Here is a 26,940-nt window from a genome sequence, read left to right on the forward strand (position 1 = left end):
GCGGCAGGAAGACCAGCAGGCGACTCAAACGCTGCTTGGACTAATGAGGGAGCAAACGGACACGCTCCGGCGCCTTGTAGATGTTCTGCAGGACTGGAGGCAGGAGGAGAGAGCCCCGCTGCAGTCTCTCTCTAACCGCCCTCCCCCGCCACAAAGTCCCATCCCCCCCTCACCCAAAGTCCCAAGAAGGAGGGGCGGCAGGGGCCGTGAAAACAGTCACTCCACCCCTGCAGACTGCTCAAGTACCAGAAGGCTCTCATTCCCAAAGATTTGATAAGTCCTTTCCTTCACTCCAAAAGCACCTCACCCAAGCCCCTGTCCCAGTATCATCCCCTAACTGTGTAGTTGTTAATAAAAAATATGTTTCTGTTAATTACTGTTTCCGTCATGTTCTTTTAGAGGACAGTGTGTTTGAAGGGGGGAAGGGGGTTGGTAATTGGAGAGGACAGTCACCTTTACCAGGGTACAGACACGGGGGCAGGTTCAGCAGCAGGTCACACACACACACACACACACACACACACACACACACTGCAGTCACTAGGCACCCTGGTCAGTCTGGGAGGTGGTTTTCATGTTCTGTGTGGGGGGGCTATGTGAGTTTGTGGCGGGGGAGGGCGCTTACAGATCTTATGCAGCGGTCCTTAGCCTGGATGACAGAGCCACGCAGCAGGGGATCTGTAACCGTCCTCCACCGCCACAAAGTCACATAGCCCCCACACACAGAGTCCCGAAAAGGAGGGGTGGCAGGCTCCGTTGAAACAACCAGTCCACCACTGCGGACCGCTCTAGGAGCAGGAGCCTGTCATTCCTCGAGTTTAGAAATGTTCTTTCCATCACTACACCCGCTCCCCATCACAGTCTGCGTCCCAGTTTCAACACTTTACCACGAAATCCTTAATAAAGAAAACGGTGTTAATGAACAAAGTTTCATTTATTTTATTTTTAAAGGTGTGTTGGAAGAGGGGGGAAGGGGGTTGGTAACTGGAGAGGATAGTCAACATTAATTGGGTAAAGAAACGGGGGCAGGTTCAGCTTCTCTTTAAACAAACTTAATAGTCACAGGTTACCCTGCTCACTGTGGAACCTAGCTTTCAAAGCTTCCCGGCTGCACAGCGCGTCCCGCTGGGCTCTTCTAATCGCCTGGCTGTCTGGCTGGGCGTAATCAGCAGCCAGGCGATTTGCCTCAACCTCCCACCCCGCCATAAACGTCTCCCCCTTGCTCTCACAGAGATTGTGGAGCACACAGCAAGCTGCAATAACAATGGGGATATTGGTTTCGCTGAGATCAGAGCGAGTCAGTAAGCTTCTCCATCTCCCCTTGAGACGTCCAAAAGCACACTCCACCACCATTCTGCACTTGCTCAGCCAGTAGTTGAAGAGTTCTTTTTCACTGTCCAGGGCGCCTGTATAAGGCTTCATGAGCCAGGGCATTAGCGGGTAGGCTGGGTCCCCGAGGATCACTATAGGCATCTCCACATCCCCCAACAGTTATTTTGTGGTCTGGGAAGTAAATACCTTCCTGCAGCCGTCTAAACAGACCAGAGTTCCTGAAAACACGAGCGTCATGAACCTTGCCCGGCCATCCGACGTTGATGTTGGTAAAATGTCCCCTATGGTCCACCAGTGCTTGCAGCACCATTGAAAAGTAGCCCTTTCTGTTAATGTACTGGCTGGCCTGGTGCTCCAGTCCCAGGATAGGGATGTGAGTTCCATCTATAGCCCCACCGCAGTTTGGGAATCCCATCGCGGCGAAGCCATCTATGATGACCTGCACGTTTCCCAGGGTCACTACCTTTGACAGCAGTACCTCAACGATTGCGTTGGTTACTTGCATCACAGCAACCCCCACGGTAGATTTGCCCACGCCAAAGTGGTTCGCGACTGACCGGTAGCTCTCTGGCGTTGCAAGCTTCCAGAGGGCTATGGCCACTCGCTTCTGGACAGTCAGGGCTGCTCGCATCCGGGTGTCCTTGCGCTTCAGGGCAGGGGACAGCAACTCACAAAATTCCAGGAAAGTTCCCTTACGCATGCGAAAGTTTCGCAGCCACTGTGATTCATCCCAGACCTGCAGCACTATGCGGTCCCACCAGTCCGTGCTTGTTTCCCGGGCCCAGAATCGCCGTTCCACAGCATCAACATGACCCATTGCCACCATGATGTCCACGGCGCAGGGTCCCGTGCTTTGTAACAGGTCTGTGCCCCTCTCAGACTTAATGTCCTCACCGCGCTGCCGTAGCCTCCTCGCCCGATTTCTCAGCATCTGCCTCTGAAAAAGGTGGATGATAAGGTGCGAGGTGTTGATAACGGCCATAACTGCACCGATGATCGCAGCGGGGGGCTCCATGCTCGCAGTGCTGTGGCGTCCACGCTGTCACTCACCAGAAAAGTGCGCGAACTGATTGCCCGCCGGCGCTTTCAGGGAGGGAGGGCGGGAGTGACGGTTGAATGATGACAGTTACCCAAAACCACCCTCGACACATTTTTTTCCCCAGCAGGCATTGGGGGCTCAACCCAGAATTCCAATGGGCAGCGGGGACTGCGGGATAGCTGCCCACAGTGCACCACTTCCAATGTCGACGCTTGCCCCATTAGTGTGGACTCACAAAGTCGAATTACTGTTCGTAGTGTGGATACACACGTTCGACTTTGTAATATCGGTTCCACTAATTCGATTTAAGTAAAATCGAACTACTCTCGTAGTGTAGACATACCCTTAGGCTCGCGATTCATGGCTACAAACAGGACTGTAGACATCTGAGCTCGGGCTGGAGCCCAGGCTCTGAAACCCGGCAAGGTTTCAGCTGACCCAGGCTCTGAGACTTGCTGCCAAGGGTCTTTTTTGCAGTGTAGACATACCCTCAGAGTATATATAAACACACTTGCACCAGTTAAACGATGCCAGTTTAACCCAACTCAATTAAATCAGTTAACTATCTGGTTCAAGTGTATATAGACAAAGTTTTAATTGACATTTGTAAAGTGCTTTGAGATCCTTGGTGTTATTGAAATGCAGAGTATTTTGGGTCTAGCAGACTGCAAGGGTAGTGCATGAAGTCATAGAAAAAGGACATTTACAAGACACAAATTGCACCTGCTGACCCTTGCCTTTGACAATTCAGTTGCTGAGATTTTGCACCCTTCAAAAATTCATCATGCTGCTGACACCCACGCAGTGAAGTCTATTTGATATGTAGATAAAAATCAACAGTTATGAGGCCAGTATTATCAATGTTCCAGCTACTACTTCATATGGTGTAAGGGAAACTAATCCAAATGATTTATTGAGTCCTAACCAATCTCCTTTGCATTATTACTTGCATTATTTATTATATATTGTCAAAGGTAAAATCTAGTTTATTATTTCCTCAGTTAAGGCAACCGAATGAGTTCTGAATAGTGGTATGACTTGCAAAAACTGCCAAGCTTTAGCAATAGTAAATAGCAGCTTCAAAGCTATTTCCAAGCATCTATAACACATAAATTTGTTATAGCAAGAATCTTGTTCTTTACACTTTGTTCTTTCAGTAATAAGAGGGATTGGCTTACTTTTCCATGGAAGAAGAATGATCTTAGTCAAGGTAAAGAACTGGAGTCCAGTTCCTGGATTCTGTTCCTAGCTCTGCCACAGATTCTCTAAGGGAAATTTACTCCCTCCTTTTCTGTGCCTTGGTTTCCCAAATGATGAAATAAGGATAACAACACTTACTCTCTCTGAGGAGCTAGATGCATTATTTGTGAAGTGCTTTGACATTTTAAAATTAAAGGGGCTATTCAAATGTGAAATATTGTATTACTGTTGACTTCAAATTGAGAGTGAAATTGAAAGGCTTTTGATTTTAACAGCTAATCAGTGGTTTAGGCATCTTTAAGATTGTCCACTGGGGCACAGTTTCACGTTAAAAGTTATTACAAATCCCTTCTAACTCAGCCAGTTTATTTTCTAAGCTTGAAAGAGGAACAGTCCTGGCCCAAGGTATTCCTATTCCTTTGAACCATCTGGCTGTGGGACTAGTTTGATCCACTATGGTAATTCTTAGGGTCCTATGCAATTCTGCTGGCTGCTACTGCATGGGAGGCAGGCTACAGTCAACATAAAATGAGTTTAACCCTTGGTAGATTTGGTTTGTACCAGTAAGTAGCTGAGGCAGCAGGCCTCGTCAGTGCAACAAAATGATTTTCCTTACACAATGAGGAAATTCCTATAGAAAAATCCTATAAAAATGAATAGGCTGATGGAAGGCCAAGATCTGCAACTCATATTGACTTTCAAGGGGAATGGGATGCCTATCTCCCTCCCTTTGAAGATCCTGGGCAAAGCCAATAGAATGCTGTAGAAATGCATTATGGTTTTAAAAGAAAGTTACTCTGAAGCCTAAAAGAATGAAATCTAATCTCTAGGGAGTTTGAACCTCTGGCAACCCACATCAGTTTCTGTTAAGTTCTATGAGATGGATTGACTAGCCAGCAAAAGGGTTATCATCTGTTAAATTCCATAAGGGAAAGAACTATAGAAATGTTGGAAGATTAACTTTGCCGATTTCTGGTTGAAAAGAGGCTTGACATATGAACAAGAAACACAGTACCCTTTCTCAGCTTTCAAGGGTCTGACTCATGATTCAAGGTTTCATTCAAGGATGTATCTATCTAGAAAATTGGGACGTGGAACAGCTCCCCCAAGCTTGTGGGTTGCAATATTTATTATGCTAATATTTTAACGTCTATTGCTCCCACATTTCCATCTGATGATACCAGAAATAAATGCAATAATGCTTGATCGGGTGCCCTTTAAAGGGAAACTATGCTACAGTCAAATTACTTAGTCTCAAATGTAAAAATTTTTGCAAACACTACATACCTCCCGTGTAACATGTGGAGCTCTAGCCTGAGCTGCCTAAAATAGAATCCAGAGGGAAGGCTTGAATGAATTAAAAAAACAACAACAGACACTGGGGTATATAAAGCAGGTGGAGTATGAAGAGGAGGCAGGAAACGGTGGAACAGCCAACAGCACCGGAAGCTCTTATGGGCAAATCCCAAGACGTCCAGCTGAGCACAGAGGTTTTAAGATGCTTTCCAAACTATCCAGTGATACTGCACTGGAAGTTGAGAACATGACCATGTTCTGATGTTTCCTGCTTCTGGCCAGGGTGGAAATGCCACAAGAACAGCCTCTCTCAAAACGGTATGGCATCTACTGGCTAAAGTTTGACGTATCATAAGAAAAGACTCATAGACTCAGACTCATAGACTTTAAGGTCAGAAGGGACCAATATGGTCATCTAGTCTGACCTCCCGCATGATGCAGGCCACAAAAGCTGACCCCCCCACTTTCCCTTAACTCTGCTGTTGAAGTCTCCAGATCGTGATCTAAAGACTTCAAGTCGCAGAGAATCTTCCAGCTTGCGACCCCTGCCCTATGCTGCGGAGGAAGGCAAAAAACCTCCAGGGCCACTGCCAATCTACCCTGGAGGAAAATTCCTTCCCGACCCCAAATATGGCGATCAGCAGAACCCCGAGCATACAGGCAAGATTCTCTAGCCAGACCCTCATTTTACCAGCGATGGCCGTTATTGCCTAATTGACTAAAATCACGTTATCCCATCAAACCATTCCCTCCAGGTTACTTACCTTCTGTAACTGTTGTTCTTCGAGATGTGTTGTTGACGTCCATTCCACATTAGGTGTGCGCGCGCCGCGTGCACGAATCGTCGGAAACTTTTCCCTCAGCTGCTCCCGTCGGGCCCGCAGGGTCTCCCTTCCCGCCAGAGCGGCGCCCCGCCCTCGCGTATATATATCCCTGCTGGCCCGACCCTCCCTCGGTTCCTTCTTGCCGGTGACTCCGACAGAGGGGAAGGAGGGTGGGAAGTGGAATGGATGTGAACACCACATCTCGAAGAACAACAGTTACAGAAGGTAAGTAACCGTCTTTTCTTCTTCGAGTGCTTGTTCACGTCCATTCCACATTAGGTGACTCACAAGCTTACCATTGGAGGAGGGTAGGAGTCAAGGAACAACTGATTGAAGCACTGCCCTGCCGACCATCGCGTCATCTCTGGTCTGATGGTGGACCGCGTAATGGGCTGTGAAGGTATGCACTGACGACCAGGTGGCTGCCCTGCAGATCTCCTGGAGCGGGACCTGTGCCAAGAAGGCCGTCGAGGACGCCTGGGCCCTAGTGGAGTGAGCCCTGATCTGAGGTGCAGGCATGTTGGCGAGCTCATAGCACGTACGTATGCAAAGCACGATCCATGCCGAGAGGCGCTGCGTCGAAATAGGCTGGCCCTTCATCCGTTCCGCAATGGCCACGAACAGCTGAGTCGATTTATGGAAAGGCCTGGTACGGTCCAGATAAAAAGCCAAGGCCCGCCGAACATCCCGGGTATGTAGGCTGCGATGGCTTGGGTCTGTATGGGGCTTGGGGAAGAACACCGGTAAACAAATGTCCTGCCCCATGTGAAAATTCGTGACCACCTTTGGGAGGAATTTAGGGTGAGGCCTAAGCTGCACCTTATCTTTATAAAAGACGGTATAAGGAGGCTCCGAGGTGAGGGCCCTCAATTCCGATACCCTCCTAGCCGAGGTGATGGCCACGAGAAACGCGACCTTCCATGAAAGGTGCGTGAGGGAGCAAGAGGCCAGGGGTTCAAATGGCGGCCCCATGAGCTTAGTGAGGACCAGATTGAGGTTCCACGGGGGTGTAGGAGGGCGCGAGTAGGGGAACACCCTCTCCAGCCCCTTGAGGAATCGGACTACCGTGGGATTGGAGAACACGGATCTCCCCGATTCCCCAGGGTGGAACGCCGATATGGCGGCCAGATGCACCTTAATAGAAGCGGAGGCGAGGCCTTGACGCTTGAGGTGCAGCAAGTAGTCCAGAATCAGTGGTATCGAGGCCTGCAAGGGCTGGGAGTGTTGAGGCTCACACCACAAGGAGAAGCGCTTCCACTTAGCAAGGTAGGTTGCCCTTGTGGAGGGTTTCCTACTACCAAGGAGGATCTGCTGGATCTCGTGAGAACATCTGTGCTCCACATCACTTAGCCAGAGAGAAGCCATGCCGTGAGATGCAGCGACGGCAGGTTTGGGTGGAGTAGGCGACCCCGATCTTGAGCGATGAGGTCGTGATGGAGGGGGAGGGCTATCGGAGTGGTCACGGACAGTTCCAACAGAGTTGTGAACCAGTGTTGGCGTGGCCACGCCGGGGCGATGAGAATGACTGTCGCCCTGTCCCTGCAGGTTTTTAGGAGGACCCTGTGGATAAGTGGGAATGGGAGGAAGGCGTACCTCAGGCTTCCGCCCCACGGGATTGCAAAGGCGTCCGCCATTGAGCCCGGACTGCGGTTCTGGAATGAGCAAAATTGCGGGCACTGGCTGTTGTCCTTGTTGGCAAACAGGTCCACCTGGGGAAACCCCCACCTCAGGAAGATGGAATGGAGGATGTCTCGTCTCAGCCTCCACTTGTGCATGAGATAGGACCGGCTGAGACGGTCCGCCAGCCCGTTCTGGATCCCGGGGAGATATGTCGCCCGAAGGTGCACTGAATGGGCTATGCAGAAGTCCCAGAGGAGGAGAGCCTCGTGACAGAGGGGAGAGGACCGGGACTCGCCCTGCTTGTTTATGTAAAACATAGCGGTAGTGTTGTCCGTCAGAACCGACACGCTGTGTCCTCTTATGGTAGCGTGAAAGGTCTGGCAGGCGAGGCGAACCGCCCTCAGCTCCTTCAGGTTGATGTGAAGCAACCGTTCCTCCCTGGACCACAAGCCCTGAGTGCGCTGGTCCCCTAGGTGCGCCCCCCAACCCAGGTCCGACGCGTCTGTTACTAACGTCAGAACTGGTTGTGGGGCGGCGAACGGGACCCCCATGCAAACCTGCTGTTGATCGAGCCACCAACAGAGGGCGCTCGATACTCGAGCTGGGATCGTGACGACCATGTCCAATGGGTCTCTGGTGGGGCGATATACCTGGGCCAACCACAGCTGCAGAGGCCGGAGCCTGAGACGGGCGAGCCCAACTACGTGCGTGCATGCTGCCATGTGCCCCAAGAGTTGTAAGCAACATCTGGCCGTGGTCGTGGGGAATCGCAGAATGGAGGTCACGGCCTCCTAGATAGCCAGGAATCGCGATACGGGAAGACTCGCCCTTGCCGCCACCGAGTCCAGGACTGCCCCTATGAAGTCCAGCCTTTGTGTGGGGACTAGTGAAGACTTGGGCACATTGACCAACAGGCTGAGTTCTCGGAATAACTGCAGCGCCAGTGCCACGTGGGTGCGAACCTCCGCCTCCGACTGGCCCGCTAGGAGCCAATCGTCCAGGTACGGGTAGACGCGCATCCTTCTTTTTCGAAGAAAGGCCGCTACCACTGACATGCATTTTGTAAAAACGCGCGGGGCCGTCGCCAGGCCGAAGGGCAAGACCGTAAACTGGAAATGGCGCTGGTTGACGGTGAAGCGCAGGAATCGCCGGTGGGCGGGCCGGACGGTGATGTGAAAGTAGGCATCTTTCATATCGAGGGCAGAGTACCAATCCCCCGGATCCAGGGAAGGAATGATGGTACCAAGGGAGACCATACGGAAACGTGGTTTGAGCAAGTACTTGTTTAACTTGCAAAGGTCCAGAATAGGACGGAGGCCCCCTTTTGCTTTGGGAATGAGGAAGTATCTCGAGTAGAACCCTTTTCCTCTGAGGTCCGGGGGAACCTCTTCCACCGCTCCCACTGAAAGGAGGGTCTGAACCTCCTGCATGAGGAGTTGCTCGTGAGAGGGGTCCCTGAAGAGGGACGGGGTTGGTGGGTGGGAGGGAGGGGGCGAGGAGAACTGGAGGGTATAACCTGTCTCCACCGTGCGGAGGACCCAACGGTCTGATGTTATACTGGACCAAGCACGGTAGAAATGAGACAGGCGGTCCCCGAAACACAGGGGGGGATCCGGAACGGAGATGGGTACACTGTCCTCGATCGCAGCTTCAAAACCCTGGTTTGTTTCCCGGCTGCGGTTTGTTTTGGCCCTGGCTTTGGCCTTGGTTAGGCGTATTGTTGCGTCTACGCCTGTTATCCCTGCCCCGTCTGCGGAACGGCTCTTGTCGAGGATGGTACTGCCTCTGCGGAGGTTGGGGCTTAAAAGGCTTCCTCTGTGTCACCGGGGTGTGCATCCCCAAGGACTTGAGGGTAGCCCGAGAGTCCTTGAGGCTATGCAGTCTGGCGTCTGTTTGCTCTGAAAACAAGCCCAAACCCTCGAACGGCAGGTCCTGGAGGGTGTTTTGTACCTCCGGAGGAAGGCCAGAAGACTGCAGCCATGCAGAGCGTCTCATCACAACGCCTGACGCGATTGTTCTAGCGGCTGCGTCAGCAGAGTCAAGTGAGGCCTGTAAAGAGGTTTTGGCCACCGCCTTCCCCTCGTCCACTATGGCCGCAAACTCGGGTTGTGAGCCCTGAGGCAAGGCGTCCTTGAACTTGGACACTGAAGCCCATGAGTTAAAGTTGTGCCTATTCAGGATCGCTTGCTGGTTTGCGATCCGTAACTGGAGGCCTCCGGACGAGTAGACTTTCCTACCAAATAGGTCTAGCCATTTTGCTTCCTTGGCCTTAGGGGCTGGGGCCTCCTGGCCATGCCTTTCCCGTTCGTTAACCGCCGAGACGACCAGCGAACATGGGGTCGGATGGGAGAACAGAAAGTCAAACCCCTTGGACGGGGCAAAGTACTTTCTCTCCACGCCCTTTGCAGTTGGCGCAGAGGAGGCTGGCGTTTGCCATACGGTCTTATAGTTTGACTGGACCGTTTTTATGAGCGGGAGCGTGATCCTAGAGGGACCCTCCGGGCTCAGAATGTCCACCATAGGGTCCTCCTGTTCAACCGTCTCCTCTGCTTGTAGTCCCAAGTTGAGGGCTACCCGCCGAAGCAGGTCCTGGTGTGCCCGGTGGTCAATAGGGGGAGGGCCGGACACTGTTGTGCCCGCCACGGCTTCGTCCGGTGAGGAGGAGGAGGTCATGGCCTTTTGAGCGTCCTCGTCCTCCTGTAACTCCTCCTCAGTGGGGTGGCCCTCCGGGGTGCGTCCCCTGCCCTGAGTCAGGGACCGTGCCGGGCTCGGTGCCGAGTCCGCCCTATCTGTGTCGGGTGGTCTGGAGACCGTGGCCTCCGCACGGGAGGCAGGACGGCACCGTGGGGAGCGGGACCGGCCTCCTGAGGGGCCCGATCTCGAGGTTCTGGATGGAGGGCCTTGCTGATGATAGGCCCACGGAGTCCAGAACGGCCATTGTCCAGGATGGCTCCAATGCGGTTGCCAAGAGGCCTCGCGCTCTCTAGCGGCGTGCCCTCTGCGGCCATATCTGCTGGAAAAGCCCGAGCCCTCTTCCGACGCTAGGGACGGCAACCTAGAGGGCCACGGCGGTGCCGTGGGGCGGTGCCGGTCCGGTGTCGGGGAGCGGTGCCGTTGGGACCGGGACCGTGAGTGGCGCCGTGCCGATCTGGACCTGGAACGGTACCGTTGACCGTGGGACCGGGAACGGCTGCGGGAGGATGGTCTTGGGAACCTCGCCACCGAAGCGTCCCGGTGCCTGCTTGAGCCGGGCTGTTGGGACGGTGCCTCGCTCGCGTCGGGGCTTGACTGTTTGGTGGCCCGTTGCGCGGCGGGAAGCCGGGAGTTCACCGAGGCGGAGCTCGACCGGGACCGGCGCCGTGAACGGTGCCGAGATGGCGACCGCGATGGGCACATCATCGCCGGCTTGCCCTTGGATGGCAGTCGCGGCGGAATGTCTTTAGCTCGGAGTGTGCTTTCGGAGGACAATTCAATGAGGTCCTTTGCTGCCTCAAATGTGTCAGGGGTGGAGGGCTGTTCCAACAGTTCCTCCAGCCCTTCCTCCTCACTCGACGCGCTTGTCCCGGGGCTCGACGGGCCCTTCGGCGCCGGAGCCACTGGTACCGGGACCTGTATCGGGGCCGTAACAGCCTTGGCCGCACTTGCGGTCTTTGCCGGTGCCACCTTCTTGTGTGGGGAGCGACCCCGGGCCTTGGGCTGGCCCTTCGACTTGGCCGGCGAAGACGACCGGTGCCGGGCGTGTTCTCGCCGCGACGGCACCAAAGGCTTACTCTGCACCGCCGGTGTCGGGTCGCGGACAGATGCCGGGGCACTCCGCACCGAAGTCGACGGTGCCGCGGAAGAGGAGGGCTGTAACGCCGCCTCCATGAGGAGCTGTTTAAGGCGAAAGTCTCTCTCTTTCTTAGTCCTGGGCTTGAAAGCCTTACAAATTTTACAGCGCTCCTTCTGGTGTGCCTCCCCGAGGCAACGGAGACACGACTCGTGCGGGTCGCTCAATGGCATAGGCCTGCGGCACGCGGCACAAGCCTTGAAGCCTTGGGCGTGCGGCATGCCCCGCCGCCCAGGGCCGGTGCCGGGGTTGGCCAAACGCCTATTACAAAGAGGTTTTTGGTCTTTGTGAAGAACTAATTAACTACTTAACACTAAACACTTAACTATATTATGAACTGATAACTATTGCTAATGGCTATGCTAAGGGACACTCTCAGACGAGAGACAGAGCTGTTCCAACGTCGCCACGGGCGGTAAGAAGGAACTGAGGGAGGGTCGGGCCGGCAGGGATATATATACGCGAGGGCGGGGCGCCGCTCTGGCGGGAAGGGAGACCCTGCGGGCCCGACGGGAGCCGCTGAGGGAAAGTTTCCGACGATTCGTGCATGCGGCGCGCGCACACCTAATGTGGAATGGACGTGAACAAGCACTCGAAGAAGAACTTGACATGACTTGTCTACCAGCGATAGTACCACTAGTAGACAAATCATGTGAAGTTCTTAGATGCAGTGCAAGTAGAGAGTGCATTCAAGGTGCTATTGCTGTGTACACCTTGTATTGGACAGCTCACCAGTTTTCACTGACCTGCAATAAATCTGACCCTCCCAAAAAAGCAACACTGGAGGGATATTGAAAAAAGTCCTGTGTATTCCCCCTGATGGAATAGAAGAGATGAGTCATGAGAAAATGCTTAACAGGGACCTTCAAGGCCTTTTCTCTTTCAGCCTTAACTATACGTGGGATCATCAATGGCAAAACCCTAATGATTTGTAGAAACCATCCCTGTTTTCATAAGAAAGCACTCGGGAGATTTAGCTAGTCCAGGGGTAGGCAACCTATGGCACGCGTGCCAAAGGCGGCATGCGAGCTGATTTTCAGTGGCACTCACACTGCCTGGGTCCTGGCCACCGGTCCGGGGGGCTCTGCATTTTAATTTAATTTTAAATGAAGCTTCTTAAACATTTTTAAAACCTTATTTACTTTACATACAACAATAGTTATATATTATAGTCTTATAGAGAGAGACCTTCTAAAAACTGGCACGCAAAACCTTAATGTATGACCGGCATGCGAAACCTTAAATTAGAGTGAATAAATGAAGACTCGGCACACCACTTCTGAAAGGCTGCCGACCCCTGAGCTAGCCAAATCTAGGTGCTTGGCATTGCTGAGAAATAAAACAATGAGGGAGTTCAAGCTTAAAATATTGGAGATATGTGGAGAAGCCAGGGATGGAGGAGGAAAAGACAATGCAGAACCGAGGACAGGAACTGCCAGTTATGTGAAAGTGTTTTATGGATGAATGGATCTTACTCATTTAATTTAAAGAAACAAATTGAATCAAAGAGATAAAAGCACATTGCCAGCAGCAGTGATGGGGAAAGAATACGAAGCAGCAATAGCACCTTGGATTACTTCTCTTTCCAGCTTCACTGGTCCGAAAACCAGCAAAAAAAAACAAGGAAAAGAAGCTAACCAAGTCAGAAAGGAACTCACTTCCTGCATTCTACACTTGATGCAATGAAGATGTGCTGACCAGATTCAATCCTGGACTGTCACTAGTGATCTGCAGCAGGGCTCTGTGCACCTTCTGAGACACAACTATGCTCAGAACAGCATGTTTTGGCAGCACTGGACTGTTCCGGTGAATTTGAATCCAGGCTTGACCTTTAAGAGATAAAACATTTAGCAATGGTACCACTCCTACATTCAACAAAGATGCTGAAAACGAACAGCACTCTCAAAGTCCCTTCTTTCCAAGGGCTGCCTTTTGTGTTACAAATGCTAATGAAAAACATTAATTAATGAAGCTGCAAGACCCTGGTCAGCTAGGGGAGGAATCTCATTGTGCAGACAGGAAATCTACACTGCAGAGAAGTTAAAGCCTGATTTGCTAGAGTTGGTCCGCCTCTAGTCAGCATCTGTACTCAGCACCTTTGAAAAATCAGGCCAAAAGAGAGACCATATAAAGTCAAACACAAAATCTGTGGCAGAACCAGCAATGGAACTCAGATGCTTTAAGTCACAAGATCCTTCTCATTTTGAAATGGCCAGGAGCCTGTGAATGGTGTCATTTGATACCCTGGAGGAGTCAAATCCTCTATTTATCCATAAAGCAAGTAGAACACTGGTACAGACAAGACAGGTACAGACAGATGCTTCCTTCAGCTCAAGTGGCAGACCCTTCTGGCTTGCAGTTCTATTCCCCATGCCACCCACATGTGGCTTAGCTGCTCACTGTGCTGTGAGTGTATGCCTCTGCTTTGAGATTCATGACAACTATTCACAATGTACGGAAGGGAGTCAACATTAAACAGGGAGGAAGCGTGACTGAACAATGGTGGACTGGCGAGAAAGGAATGAAACATTTAACAATTAACTTCCCATGCAAAAGGCTTAAGTGAATGAGTAATTAGTGGGCAGAGGGGACCAGCACTATGTGAACTAATTAGTTGTTAGAGTTAAAAAACCAGATAACGTCACTCAGCTAGTCAACTGACTTATTGAGGCACATAATTGAAGATCTGCTGCTCAGGACTTCATGAAAACAACAAGGAGTCCAGTGGCACCTTAAAGACTAACAGATTTATTTGGGCATAAGCTTTCATGGATAAAAAAACCTCACTTCTTCAGATCTGCATCTGAAGAAGTGAGGTTTTTTACCCACAAAAGCTTATGCTCAAATAAATCTGTTAGTCTTTAAGGTGCCACCAGACTCCTTGTTGTTTTTGTGGATACAGACTAACATGGCTACCCCCGATACAGGACTTCATGAATATCCATACTCTATGTTATGCCTTTACCAGAGCAAACAAGACTATAAAAAGAGAACTCTGTTCCTTTTTGTGACAGGGACCAGTGACTCTTGAGTTGCCTGGCTGTTATCCTTCCTTAGATCCCCTACAGCAACACCACGTTTCCCATGAGCCTATGTGAGCAGAGCCTGTAGTCAGGAAGTGAGGCAGAATGACATGATTTTGAAGCTTCCACGTTCCCTGTTGTGCATCTCAATCAGGTGTTTAGCAATTTTTAAAAGACCTACCAGGAGATATTAGATCTTGCTATTTTTAAAGAAACACAGGACCCAGCAACATTGTCAAATAGCTATGAAAATGTACCAGCTGAAACACAAAGTCTGCATCACCCCCACATTCCCCTTCTCGTGAAGATGATAATAGAACTATTAATAATCTATTCACCTAGCAAAAACCCTCTTGCTGTGGGTAACTGGTGAGAGAAATCTCATAAGGCTGATACATATATACATTAAGGCTGTAGGTTATTAGCTCCCTGCACACAGGGATTACTTGGTATTTCTATACAAGTCCATGTATACTACACCCAGCTACTCTAGTGATGGGTGCCACACAGATACCTGTAAAAAAAAAAAAATACACACATCTCAGGTCAGCAGATGCTGTGGAAGCCTCTCTCTAATCAATTCACTAGTAATTGTACAACTGGTGCCTCAGCTGGTGCTCACGCACACAAGGAGGTAGTTCACGCTCCATGCCTCGTTCCTTTCTTGACCTCTGTGCTGAGAATCCCAGCAAAGGCAATAATGAAGGCAGGTTTTAGGATATAAATACCTATTCAGGAGGAACGACAATGCCATCAATGCATTTCATACAAACAACCTAACGGATATCATAATAATATAAGAATGGCCATACTGGGTCAGACCAAAGGTCCATCTAGTGCAGTCTTCCGACAGTGGCCAGTGCCAGGTGCCCCAGAGGGAATGAACAGAACAGGTAATCAAGTGATCCATCCCTTGTCTCCCATTCCCAAATTCTGGCAAATGGTATCAAATGGGAATGATGTTCAGTCAACAGGGCAGCATTCAAACCATGGCCATGAAGATCATAAACTATCCTCACTTCTAAAACATAAGCCATTCACTCCCAGTGAGAGAGATGAGAGCCTTTGAAAAACTCTCCCTACAATATGTTTGCTGCCAGCAAACCACATGACTTTTTTTTTAAATCATGACGCTAATAAGCCAGATCACCTCTGCTAATAGGATACACAGAGATGGAGGAGTGTAGAATGAGCAGTGACTACTCATATACGCTCTTGTGACTCCCTCTGAACTCTTGCTAGGAAAGTATCATGTTTGCAGCTAGCAGATACTTAATATATCTGTCAATTACAGGTCTCCATTTAAAAATCAATATTTACCCATGGAAGTATCGGAATTCCTGCAATTCTTCCTACTCTATGTACAGTAAAACACTGCATTGTATGGAAACTGTGGGTAGATGCTGACTAACAGCAGCCACGGTACCTTGACTGCATAAAATACCCTGCAAACAATACAGTGCCTGGTATTCTTCTACTTTCATTTGGCGCGATCCCTAATAATCACCTCACCTACTTATGAATTAAATGGATCCTATAGCAATGCTATACAGAAATACAGGACAGAAAGTGAATGCCTTGGCCAAATAAGATTGCAGAGTAGTCAGGGAAAACAGAAAATAATTACCTGAATTGGAACAGAGACAGGGCTTTACAAGTGCTTTACAAAGGGAGGTAAGCATCATTATCCCTATTTTACAGATGGGGAAACTGAGGCACAGCGAGGGGAAGTGACTTGTCCAAGGTTGCCCAGCAGGCCAATAGCAGAGTTGGAAATAGAACCCAGCTCTCCTGAATCCCACCCCGCTGCTCTAACACCTACGCCACACTGCCTCCTCAGAGATGGGGTGTGCTTTCTTCCGGTCATTACTATTTGATAATTAACAAAAAAGTAGGATAGGATTTTTCAAATGAACTTAAGGGACTTGGGTTCCTATGTCACTTAGGTATTTTTGAAAATTTTATTTACATAGCTACTACTAAATGTCAACAGTAATAGGGCCCTTAAGGGCTTGTACATATGAAGAGTTAGGCTCCTTTGTAAACCCCAGCCTTAAAGCAGATTATCAAGTATTGTATTTCTGAGGCTTGGCTTCAATAGTCATGAAGTTTAGCAAAACAACAACAGCAACAACTTAGCATCAGAGCTTGTGTTAATATAAAAAATATTTCAGGTGATAAAAACTGACAATACTGAGTAGTTAACAGAGATTATCCATGAAAACGTGAAGATAAAAAGTAACTTCTTTCAAAGCACAAAGGGGCTCTCTCCTGGAGTGGGTGCACACACACTATTATATATTGCGAGTGCAAAATTAACTGTGTGAGATTCTTCATGGTAAGAACACGAGACTAACCAGAAAGAATGTTTAGCCTCAGTAGCAGAGTGATTTGCAACTGTAAAGCACCTGTCAGGTTCGTCTGGATCATTGCAGAACCAAAAATAATTGATTGATCGACGGATGCATTTTTAAGGAAAACTGAATAAAACATTCCTTGAAATGGAAATGAATTCCAGGTAGGAAGGAAATTATCACCTATTTTAAATATATTTTTTAATATCTCTTTCACTCATAGAAATTGCAGCTTACTACTCATGAGACATTGTTTTCAGAAAGGAAAACAAAAATCAATAACTGTTTTCAATTAATATTCCCCTTATTGATTATTTGGTTGCTATTTAATGAAGCACAGGTGGCTCCTTCTGGAAGGATCGACTGAATTATTGGGTCAAGTCAATCTTTACAACAACATGTCAACACTTAAACAAACAAACAAAGCAAAACCACAGCAAAACTAACCTTTTCTTGTACAAAATCCAAAATGTTCTTGAAATCCAGGTCATCATAATAATGCCTAATCCCCTCTTGGATGTTGGAATGGAAAACTGCATTCATCTGGGGAAACAAAAAGAAGCAACAGCACAATACCAAAGTGAAAAAGATGCTTGGAAAATACCAAGAACAGAAGACAAATACAAGGCTACAGAAATTATGCCTTTTTACAAACCACCATCATCTTTCTAGATCACTGTCCAAGGTTTAGGCCGCAATGTTGCCATGTCTTGTGATTTTGCATCTCAGAATAGTTGGTGTTTTTTTTTAAAGCTCCAGCTACTGGAGTCAGGTGATTACATGAGAATCGCAACTTTCATTTAAAAAAAAAAAAAAAAAACACAAACAAAAAAAAACAACAAATTCCCAGTCTTTGTGATTACGAAGAAAAGCTTGAAAATGTGATCCCTAAAACCTGAAACAGCAGAAGGCAAATAAGAATCCAAAGTTTATTTTTTAAATACTTATGATTTCTGGCGCCTGACTCTTGATTTTTGAACCTTCAGGGTTAGCACTCTTGTATGCAACCTCTGCCTTTATTTGCTCCATACTGCATCTTTAAATATCTAAGGCCATGTCTGCACTACAAAAGTATGTCAACCCAAGAGCTATCACAGATATTAAATTACTTGTGTGTGCATGCTTGCCTCCTTGTGTCGGCGATGCACGCCCTTGCCAGGAGCGCTTGTATCGATTGTACTGTCCGGGTGGGGCATTGTGGGACGGCTCCTGAAAGCCAATAACAGTTGACACAAGCAAAGCAGTGTCCAGGCGGACACTGCATCGACCTAATTACAACCACCGTGACTCTACGCCACTCGGGGAGGTGGTGTTACTAAATCGGCGTAGAGAGGCACTTACGTCAGCAGGAGCCAAATTTAAGTGAAGACACTTCCACAACTAGGTCGATGCAAGGCAGCTTACGTCGACCTAACCGCGTAGTGCAGACCAGGCCTAAGGGCTTTGCTGTCGACAGACAGTCATTTTGTGTTCAGGTCAGCATGTAGGAGCAGGATTTTATAATGTCCCATAAGAATTAATGCATGATTTGATTTCATCCTGTCAGCCACCCTTTTTGAATAGCAGAAAGGAATGACATACCAGAACAATCCTTATGACTGATTATGATCACCTTTTTGTTTTAGGATAAGTTATAATGTCTACTATGGTTTCCTATATGCATTACAAATTAGGCACTCTAGTTAAATATACATTTCTTTGTTTTAAGGTTTTAGTAAGTAAGAGACAGAATCTTGTATTGTATCTATGTTAAGGAAATTAGAGGAATGTTGAGGGCCTGAAGCCCCAATGTGAATTGTTTTAGTTATAAGATTTAGCAAGGCTTGATTTACAATGTATTCTGCTGGATATAAAATGCTGTCTGTATACCTTTGAAGGTTTCTGTAAGAGATTGTTTGTGTGAATGAGGAATGTATGCATCAGGAAAAGATAAGGTGTAAAGGCCATTGTTATAACCAGATGGTCAAGGAAGAAGGAGTGAAGAGACTTAAAGGACATCCATAATGAAGGGCAGATTGACGATCCTGAGGTGAAGGCTGGCACCCCTAAGGACAATTGATTAAATCAAACAAAGGACAGGATGACCCTCTCGGAGGTGTAACCGGTCACAAACTGACACAGCAAAATCCATAGACTTCAACAGAAAAAAAACCCTATAAGAACAGGGTGCTTGGCCATGGGACTTTGGGTTCATCTTGCCACACTCCAGGAGCATCAGATCGCAACCGATAGAGCCCTGCTCCCCTCTGCGGCCAATCTGGCTGGCCACTAGATTGATCCAAACTCTGGACTGGTAACTATAAACATCAATGCAGGACTATGTGTGTGTGTCTGAAAAGCATATGCTAACTGTTGTATTTTCAATAAATGCTGCATATTTGCCTTCCTCTATAAAGATCCTGTGTGCTTTGTATGAGCATAACAAGCAGACCCTGTCAGATTCTGTGCCATACATCTCAGGAGGTGCAGCAGAGAATGTCTGGCCAAAGGTATCCTTGAGACAACTAACTCTGGGCAAACTCCTGGGGCCGGCACACCTCCCAGCATGAATCAGAGCAGTGCCTAACTTAAAGCAGCATTCAACAGCTGCCTATGGGCTACTTTGCATCCCAAGGCACACCAGCCATTTCTCCTCCTGCCCCTGACATCCCCACTCTCTCTTCCAGCCCACGCCTATGCCTGGGCTGTACCGGACAGCACATTGGTCCTTATCCACTCTGAGCTGGGGGCATTGCCCAGGAGGCCATTCCAACTGTCTTTCTGGATCACAGAGAGAGTATTCTTGTTCCCTTAATCTTGACTTCCCAAATAATCCAAACTTGACAGGGCAGTCACACACTTTGGTATTCTGACTAAAATATGGCCAGGCCCTGCCAACTTAACCTAGAAGACAGGTCACAAAAATGTGCATTCCTGCTCAGTTTTTCCTAAACCTTGTCTACCAATTCTGTATTCTGAGGTAGTTGCTGAGGGAAACAGACTCTGGGAAGTCTTCAAAGGAGTCAGCTCTGAGCAGGGCAGCTACAAGCCAAACCCCAGAGCAGGTTGCCTCCTAAGAATGGATAAAATTACTCGGTTGAAGGAACCTTTTCGGTCACCCAGGCTCTGAGGTAAAAGCTGGGCCCAGGGACAGATTGGTGGGATTTTGAGTTTTACTTTAGAGTTATTGTTATCTGAATAAACCCAGACCCCAAGAAGGGTGTAGTGATTGGCTGAGCAAAGGTGCATGGGGGCTGTGTAAAAGGAGAGGGGAAATAAAGAGCCGGGCAGTCCCCGGCCACGAGGGGACCGACGGGTGATGGCCAACTCATTTACAGAACTTTGTTCCACTCCTGCAGCAGCTACCATGCCTATTGCTTTCAATGGAAGCGGCACCTGTGTAATGGATAGGGTTGCCAATTTTGGTTGGATGTATTCCTGGAGGTTTCAGCACATGACTTAATCTTTAATTAAAAGGTTAAAAACTTTAATTCCTGGAAACTCCAGGACAATCCTGGAGGGCTAGCAACTCTAGCAAGGGAGAGCAGAATCTGACCCTTATGGTCAAAGACTTATCATGTACTATTTTTCCCCTTGAAGACTCACTGGCGCAGCGCCTCCTCCTGGTCATATTGGAATTAGCTCTTTTCCAGATTCAAAGTGCCCTCTGCTGGCCGGTGTCTTGCCTGCCTCAGGCACTGTGTCCCTCCCAGACCCCAGTGGCCCTTTACCTGGGGGTTCTGCCCAAGCAGTACCCCCTTCCTCTAGGTCCCAGGGGAACCCCCAATCCACTATACTCACCTTGCCTCAGTGGCTACTGCTAGTCATCATCTAGCCCCCTTTCACTGGGGAAGACTGCAGTCTGTAATGGCCACTCATCATTGGCAATGGGGGGGGGGGGGGGGGAGAGGTTGGACCAGCTGCCTCTGCCTAACCCTGGACTGCACCTCTGCAGCCCCAGTACCTTCTTTAGGCCTTGCACAAGGCCTGCAGCCTGGGGAGTTACTAGGCTAGAGCTCCACAGCTCCTCTTGCCTTTGCCCAGCACTACTCTACCTCTGGTACCCTACTCCCAGGCAGCTAGGTCCTTCTCTCTCCACCACTAGAGAGACTCCTCCAACTTCTGGCTCACAGCCCTCTTATCAGGGCCAGCTGGGCCCTGATTGAGCTGGCCACACCTGTGGTCATCTACTCACTCAGCTTCCCCCAGCTGTTCTCACTCTTCTTATTTCAGGAGCAGGGTAACCACCCCACTACAGTCATGAAACACAGGACTCTGCTGTGTGGAATGGGACACACAAACAACAAGCTGACAAAGATCTCTAAGGCAGAGCTGATACAAAAGGCACCAGCTGGTTCTAAACAAACACAAATCCTTTATTTTCTACACAAGCTCACAACCTCCAGTAAATAAAAGCATCTTTATCCTGCCTGCCATTATCAGCGAGACGCATGTAGATAGCTGTCAGGGAAGCCAACAGCATCTTAGATTGTGTCTGTAGAGAAATCCCTCCCCAAAATGGGATTTATTAATACATAGGTATTTCAGCCCTTTGAAGACAGGGCTAGGCAGCACAACGAACCATGAGATTTGTCATATGGCTGTTGGCTACAATTATGATTTGTTGTATTGGATCTGATTCTTTCCCCCCGTTTTTATTTATTTACTTTTTACGTTTGTGTGATGGTGTTAGTGAACTAAGGCTATGCTGCTGCTAACACCGGAGATCTAAGTATTCTCTCCATAGAGCCCTTTGCACATTTAATTCTCTCCCTACTTAACATTTTTCATCCTGTTAGTAACTTTGTTCCCTGACTGCATCACATAAGAGGTTGTATTGCAACATAATAGTTAGTTGCATAGAGAGGGGATATGGGACATATTAGTACCGATAGTTTAAAGAGTTTCTTTAGTTCATGTTCTGTGGATCTATGTGTTTAAGAGTTGTAGGACAAAGGTTCCAGCCCCCATTTCTGACAGCAAGAGATACTGATCTAGTACAGGTGTCTGACTGGAAAGCAGAGAGGAGGGGGGGGGGAGGAGTGGATGGGGGGCAGGGCCTCAGAGAAAGAGGCAGGGGTCTATGGGAAAGGGGTGGGGCTTGAGAGGGAAATAGGTGGGGCAGGGGTGGGGCCTCGGTAAGGGACGGGGTAGGGGAGGTTCTGGCACTCCTGCTGGAGCGTCCGGTTTTTAAATATTACCAAGTTGGCAACCCTATGTGCAGCTAAAATCTGAGACCACAAACGGACACACGCAAAAAGACTTTCCTCACCAGTTCCTTCCCCCAGTGCTGTCTAGCCATGAGCTAGTCCTGTCTCTTCACAGCTCAGCTTTTGGCATGTTTGAGATAAATTAATTAACTCAACACAGCTGGCCTGTCTCTGCCACCCTCACAATCACTGAATTAAGGGCACGCAGCTGTGATCTCTTCTCAGAGACTGTACTAACCCTTTCGCTGCCAACTCCTACATAGGGTACCCACATTTTATCACACTGAATAGCAACCGCTTCATGCTCTTCCGAAAAGAAGTTTAAGGAAAGGCCCTTTGCTTTAAATTTCATCCTAGTTTCAGTTGGGTGCAATGACATGGCTGATTTTATTCTTTTCGGATAAGGAACATCGGGAGGGAACAACTTTCTTGTTTGGATATTCAATTTTCAACCCCAGGTGGTCAAATTGCTTAGTGGAGTATCCTGATTACGTGGAGTGTGGTGGGAGGGGAAAATTGTTCCCAGCTGAGGACGACAGGCATGGAATCAAGCCTGCTTATCTATTCACTAGTAAAGAAAGGGTAGAATTCTGCTCCCCTGTGTAAAATCCCACGCTCCATGCAGGGAACTTTACAAGACAGGGAGGAGAGCAGAAATGGCTTTGAAAATGTGAACTGATTGCTATGGTTGAACACTACAAACAGCTTGCAGAACTTCTGCAGCAGTAGGAGGGTTGTGTGTGTCTTTAAGCTCCTCCTCACACACTTAAAAAGTCAGTTATGTTGGGGTATATCCTGAAGTATCATGTCACACTGTCTCTCCCCCACATCCCTAGTCGCTGTGTCCTTAGAGCAGTGGTTCTCAACCCGCGGCCCACTTGCAGTCCAATCAGCACACAGCTGCAGCCCATGTGACATCCTCAAGGCCATTCAGGTAGTATCAGATGTGGCCCACAATGGTAAATAGGTTGAGAACCATTGCCTTAGAGGCCTTAGTGTGGTGGAAAGAGTGTTATTTTTTGCAGGGGGACCATCTGAAAAATGCTACAGCTCCCTTTGTCCACAGCCTGTACACCTCCTCTCCCCAGTGCCCTCCCTCCCCCCTTTCACAGTCAAACTGCAGATGCCAGCCTGAAGTGTGGATCTTGAACCTGGCACAAGTGTATGTGTGGAGTTGGCTCAGGCTAAATAAAGAACATTTCAATGGAGCGAGGGAGCTACAAATGGGAAAGAAGCCCTCTACAAACATTAACACCGCTTACCAACCTTTATCCAGTTACTTTTTGGTAATTTAATTATGCACAAAACTACATTAAGGGAGAGACAGAGGTAGCCCGTCAAAGACTCATCCTGCAATTCCTAGAGCACATATCAAGAATACTTTGACATATCAGATACTTCAAATTAAGCAGTAGTTTAATATAAAAAGCATTTTACAGATGCTTGGAAAGCTTATTAGCTTGCTCAAAGCAAAGCCTCTAATTCTAAACAGCAGGCCCTATTCCCAGAGTATGTTTGCGGTTTGACTTCTGACAAGATGCCACCAGCCACAAACACTCAGAAATATTAATGAAGGGAGGGGGCTTTGGGAGGGGGGTTGTTTTGCATAATTAATTCTGACATAAAAATCAAATGTTGGGCGAGCTGGGGAATAGGGAAGAAGAATGCTAGAGGAATTTGAAAAAGAAGGTGTGAGAGGAGACACACGCAGGGACCCCACAGGAGAAGACGCAGCCTGCTGAGATGGTAAAATTAGCAGGATATTCTGAAAGGGCTTTTAAGAAATCGCTCATGCAGAAGTTTATTAAAATGTTAATTCTGATTTTTCCACATTTAAAGATAGACTGCTGGGCATTTTTTTAAATGACCATCATTAGCGTGAAGACAAACAAGATAAAGCCGCAGGTTTGCCATAGCTGACAGCTCTGCCACGATTCAATATTTTTTGAGGTTTTTCAATTTAAAAAAATATATTTGGGGCTTAAAATTTCATTTGATTTTTTCCAGTGAAAAAGCAATTTTTTTGCCAATTCTTTTATCAAGAATTTTAATTGCAAAATCAATTTTTGCCAGAAATTTTTAAAAATAAATTGTTTGCTGAAAAATCAACATTTTTGCCAAAAGTTTTTTTTTTAGGTTAAATGAAAAATTTATTCTTTTGGCCAAAAACTAGTTTAATAGATTTTTTGATGAAAAATCAATGTTTTTCCATTTTTAAAAGACACTCTCAAGTGAAAAATTAATGTTTTTGGCCAAAATAATGTTGTTAGTTTTTTTTTTTTTAATGAAAAAATGATTTGTATTGCCAAAATTGTTTTTAGGTTTTTCAATTAAAAAAAATTCAGATTTTTTGGCTTAATATTGAGCAGCTTTCATTGTGCGTGTTTTGTGTGTCCAGTACTTCCCTGGATGTCTTCATGGGATGATCAACACTGTTTTTAGAACAGACGCAAGTGCACACGCTGCATCTCTTTGCTGGCAGCATAAAGATGCAAGTCTTTGCCACTTGTGTTCATCCGGAAGAAGGCAAAGTAGATCCTGAGAATGCCTGTAAAGCTGTCAGGTGTTGGGACACTAGTCTTTGTAACGTATGTTGTGTACACGACCCTGTCACCATAGTACTTCACAAACGTTTAAGAATTTATCCTCGCCACCTCCCTCTGAGGTAGGGAAGGATTTATCCCTATTTTTCCAATAAAAATACCGAGGAACAGAGAGACTTGCTCAAGGTCACACAGGGAAGAAATCGCTCCTGCTTCCTAAGGCCTGGGCTCTGATGGCCATTCAATGTCAGAATGAGGCCCATGGTAGTAATGCTCTTCTCCCCAGCTATCCAGAAACTTTTAAGAGTGCTCTAAGAACTTACTGCACCTATAAATTAGGTAACTGTTTGTTTAGTGTGATGAAGCAATTTAAAGCAAGACACATTCTCATAATGAGGCTGTCTGTGACCATTTCTATGTTTAGCTGTTTCCAGAAGCTACGTGCACCAGAATATTTTATATTGTAGGCAACACGGAGACATACTATTCCCCAATTGACAGAACCTTATACCCTAGATCAGTGGAACCATCCATTTACAGCATCCTGAATTAAATCTAGACTTTAAGACAGTGGCTAAATGGCCGAGAGCTAAACAATTCTAGCTGCATAAACTCTCTACTTCAATTGGCACAAGGCAGCAAAAGCAGGTATTTAATTTAAATCATCTGCAACTCCATGAGCACATTTACAAATCAATTGGCATAATTAAATGCCTAGTAGTTTATTCCAAATGCAGATTCACATTTGCTTTGTGCAGTGCGACAATTATAGGTCAAGAAGATTCATCGCTTGTTAAATCTCTGTTCTCTCTCACCAATTGTTTGATTTTTAATTAAATATTTATATCGCCCATTAAATTAAATTAAGGGATGATTTAGATGCTAATGGTTTTATTCAAGCCACAAGTTTAACGGAAGGGTTGCAATTCCATTTAAAAAAATGTTTGCAGCTTTTCTCCCTCCTGGTGATCATCCTCTTCCTCTGGCGGTTGGGCATGTGTTATTAATAAGAGAAGAGGAAAAGTTGGGGAAATCTCAATGGGACAGTTGCCAGAGCTCAGTCTCAGGCCGAGGCAGTTGAGAAGGAACTGAGGGTGGTTCTATACAACAATGGCACAGGGCACAAGGCTGACCAGCATGCGTGCGCAGGCCAAATGGACACTGGTATGAGCAATCTCCGATTGAAGACGCAGGGGGGCACTAGCACACCTAGAGTGGAGCACCTGTAGGAACACTACGTGAAGAAGAAATCAGAGTTAAGAAGAAGGGCCTGACCCCTCGTGCTGTCATTTATGGTTGTGCACCACAGTGAGAGCTCTCTGCTCTGTCATGCAACTGGAAACATTTTACACCCATTGTCCCCAGGTATACAGGACAACATAAGTTGCAAGTCAATGAAGAATCAGGCCCCACAGCTCTAACTCAGGTGACTCAGCCTGCTTGTTTGGAATATGATGGCCTAATGCAGAGATAATCCGTCCACGATACCAACCCAGAAGGAGGAACTGGAAGCCTATCACACAACAAATGGCATCTGCAACTCCTGCAATGCAACAATAAGTCGTGTGAACTTCTGTTTCACTACAGGGGCTCATGCAAACCTTTCCTTTGGCTATGACTCACGTAGGACTGAACCTCCTGAGTACTGATTTGTGTTTAGGGTTTGAGGTCACTGAGGAGATAATACACTCTTTAAAATCCCCCTCCACCCCCAGCTATTATAGTGCTAAAGGATCCATGAAATCATTTATACAAACAGAACAGATTTTTATAAAGCCCCTAAGTAGGCATTTTAGAAATGGTTCAGCCATACTGGGTATTGTGTGAGCCAGCAGAGATTATGATTCTGTATTTAAGGCATTTAACTGATTGTGATGTCAAGTTAATACTGGAAGTAGCAGGGTTTCTTCAGCTTAATTCAGAGAGTGGCAGAAAAGAACACCTATTGTAAGCATTTTTAATCTGTCCATTACAGTGATGTACAGGCATCATATGCAAAAGTTTCAAGCACCATTTAACATAATTGAGGCAAAAAGCTCAGCAAGTTCCAAAGAGGATTTATGGGCGCGGTGCAGGGGGGGAGGGAGAAATCAATCCTTTGCTGGAAAGACTGCAAAAGCGCTTAACTAGGGTTACCATATTCAAACATTTAAAAAAAGAGGACACTCCACGGGGCCCCGGTCCCGCCCCCGGCCCTGCCCCAACTCCGCCCGTTCCCCGCCCCCGGCCCCGCCCCAACCCCACCCCTTCTCCGCCCCCGGCCCCGCCCCAACCCCACCCCTTCTCCGCCCCCATTCCAACCCCTTCCCCAAAGTCCCTGCCCCAACTCTGCCCCCTCCTCTGAGCACCCTGCATTCCTCCTCTGATCTTGGTTGGGGGTTGCTAAGTGCTTGCCCTTGCCTGCCCTGCTCCCCACTCACCCTGCAGCCTCTGTGCCCCCTGCCTGCCCTGCCCCTGCAGCCTCTGCACCCCCCCCGCCCCTGCAGCCTCTGCACCCCCTGCCTGCCCTGCTCCTCCTCGCCCTGCAGCCTTTGCACCGCCTGCCTGCCCTGCCGCCTCTGCGCCCCCCCGCCCCTGCAGCCTCTGTGCCCCCTGCTCCCCACTCGCCCTGCAGCCTCTGCGCCCCCTGCCTGCCCTGCCCCTGCAGCCTCTGTGCCCCGTGCTCCCCACTCGCCCTGCAGCCTCTGTGCC

General features: G+C 48.1%; 1 protein-coding gene across 1 annotated transcript in view; it reads right to left on the bottom strand.

The window, feature by feature from the left end:
• Nucleotides 1-26,940, bottom strand: part of LOC112114429 (tetraspanin-15-like) — a 201,036-nt gene that overhangs the window by 91,372 nt on the left and 82,724 nt on the right. Inside the window, exon 5 of the mRNA XM_026657379.2 lies at nucleotides 16,965-17,050. Coding sequence (XP_026513164.2) covers nucleotides 16,965-17,050 — 86 coding nt within the window. The remainder of the gene's footprint in view (nucleotides 1-16,964; nucleotides 17,051-26,940) is intronic.

This window comes from Terrapene carolina, unplaced genomic scaffold, assembly GCF_002925995.2.
Source record: "Terrapene carolina triunguis isolate 2854851 unplaced genomic scaffold, T_m_triunguis-2.0 Scaffold53, whole genome shotgun sequence".
Taxonomy (NCBI): Eukaryota; Metazoa; Chordata; order Testudines; family Emydidae; genus Terrapene; species Terrapene triunguis.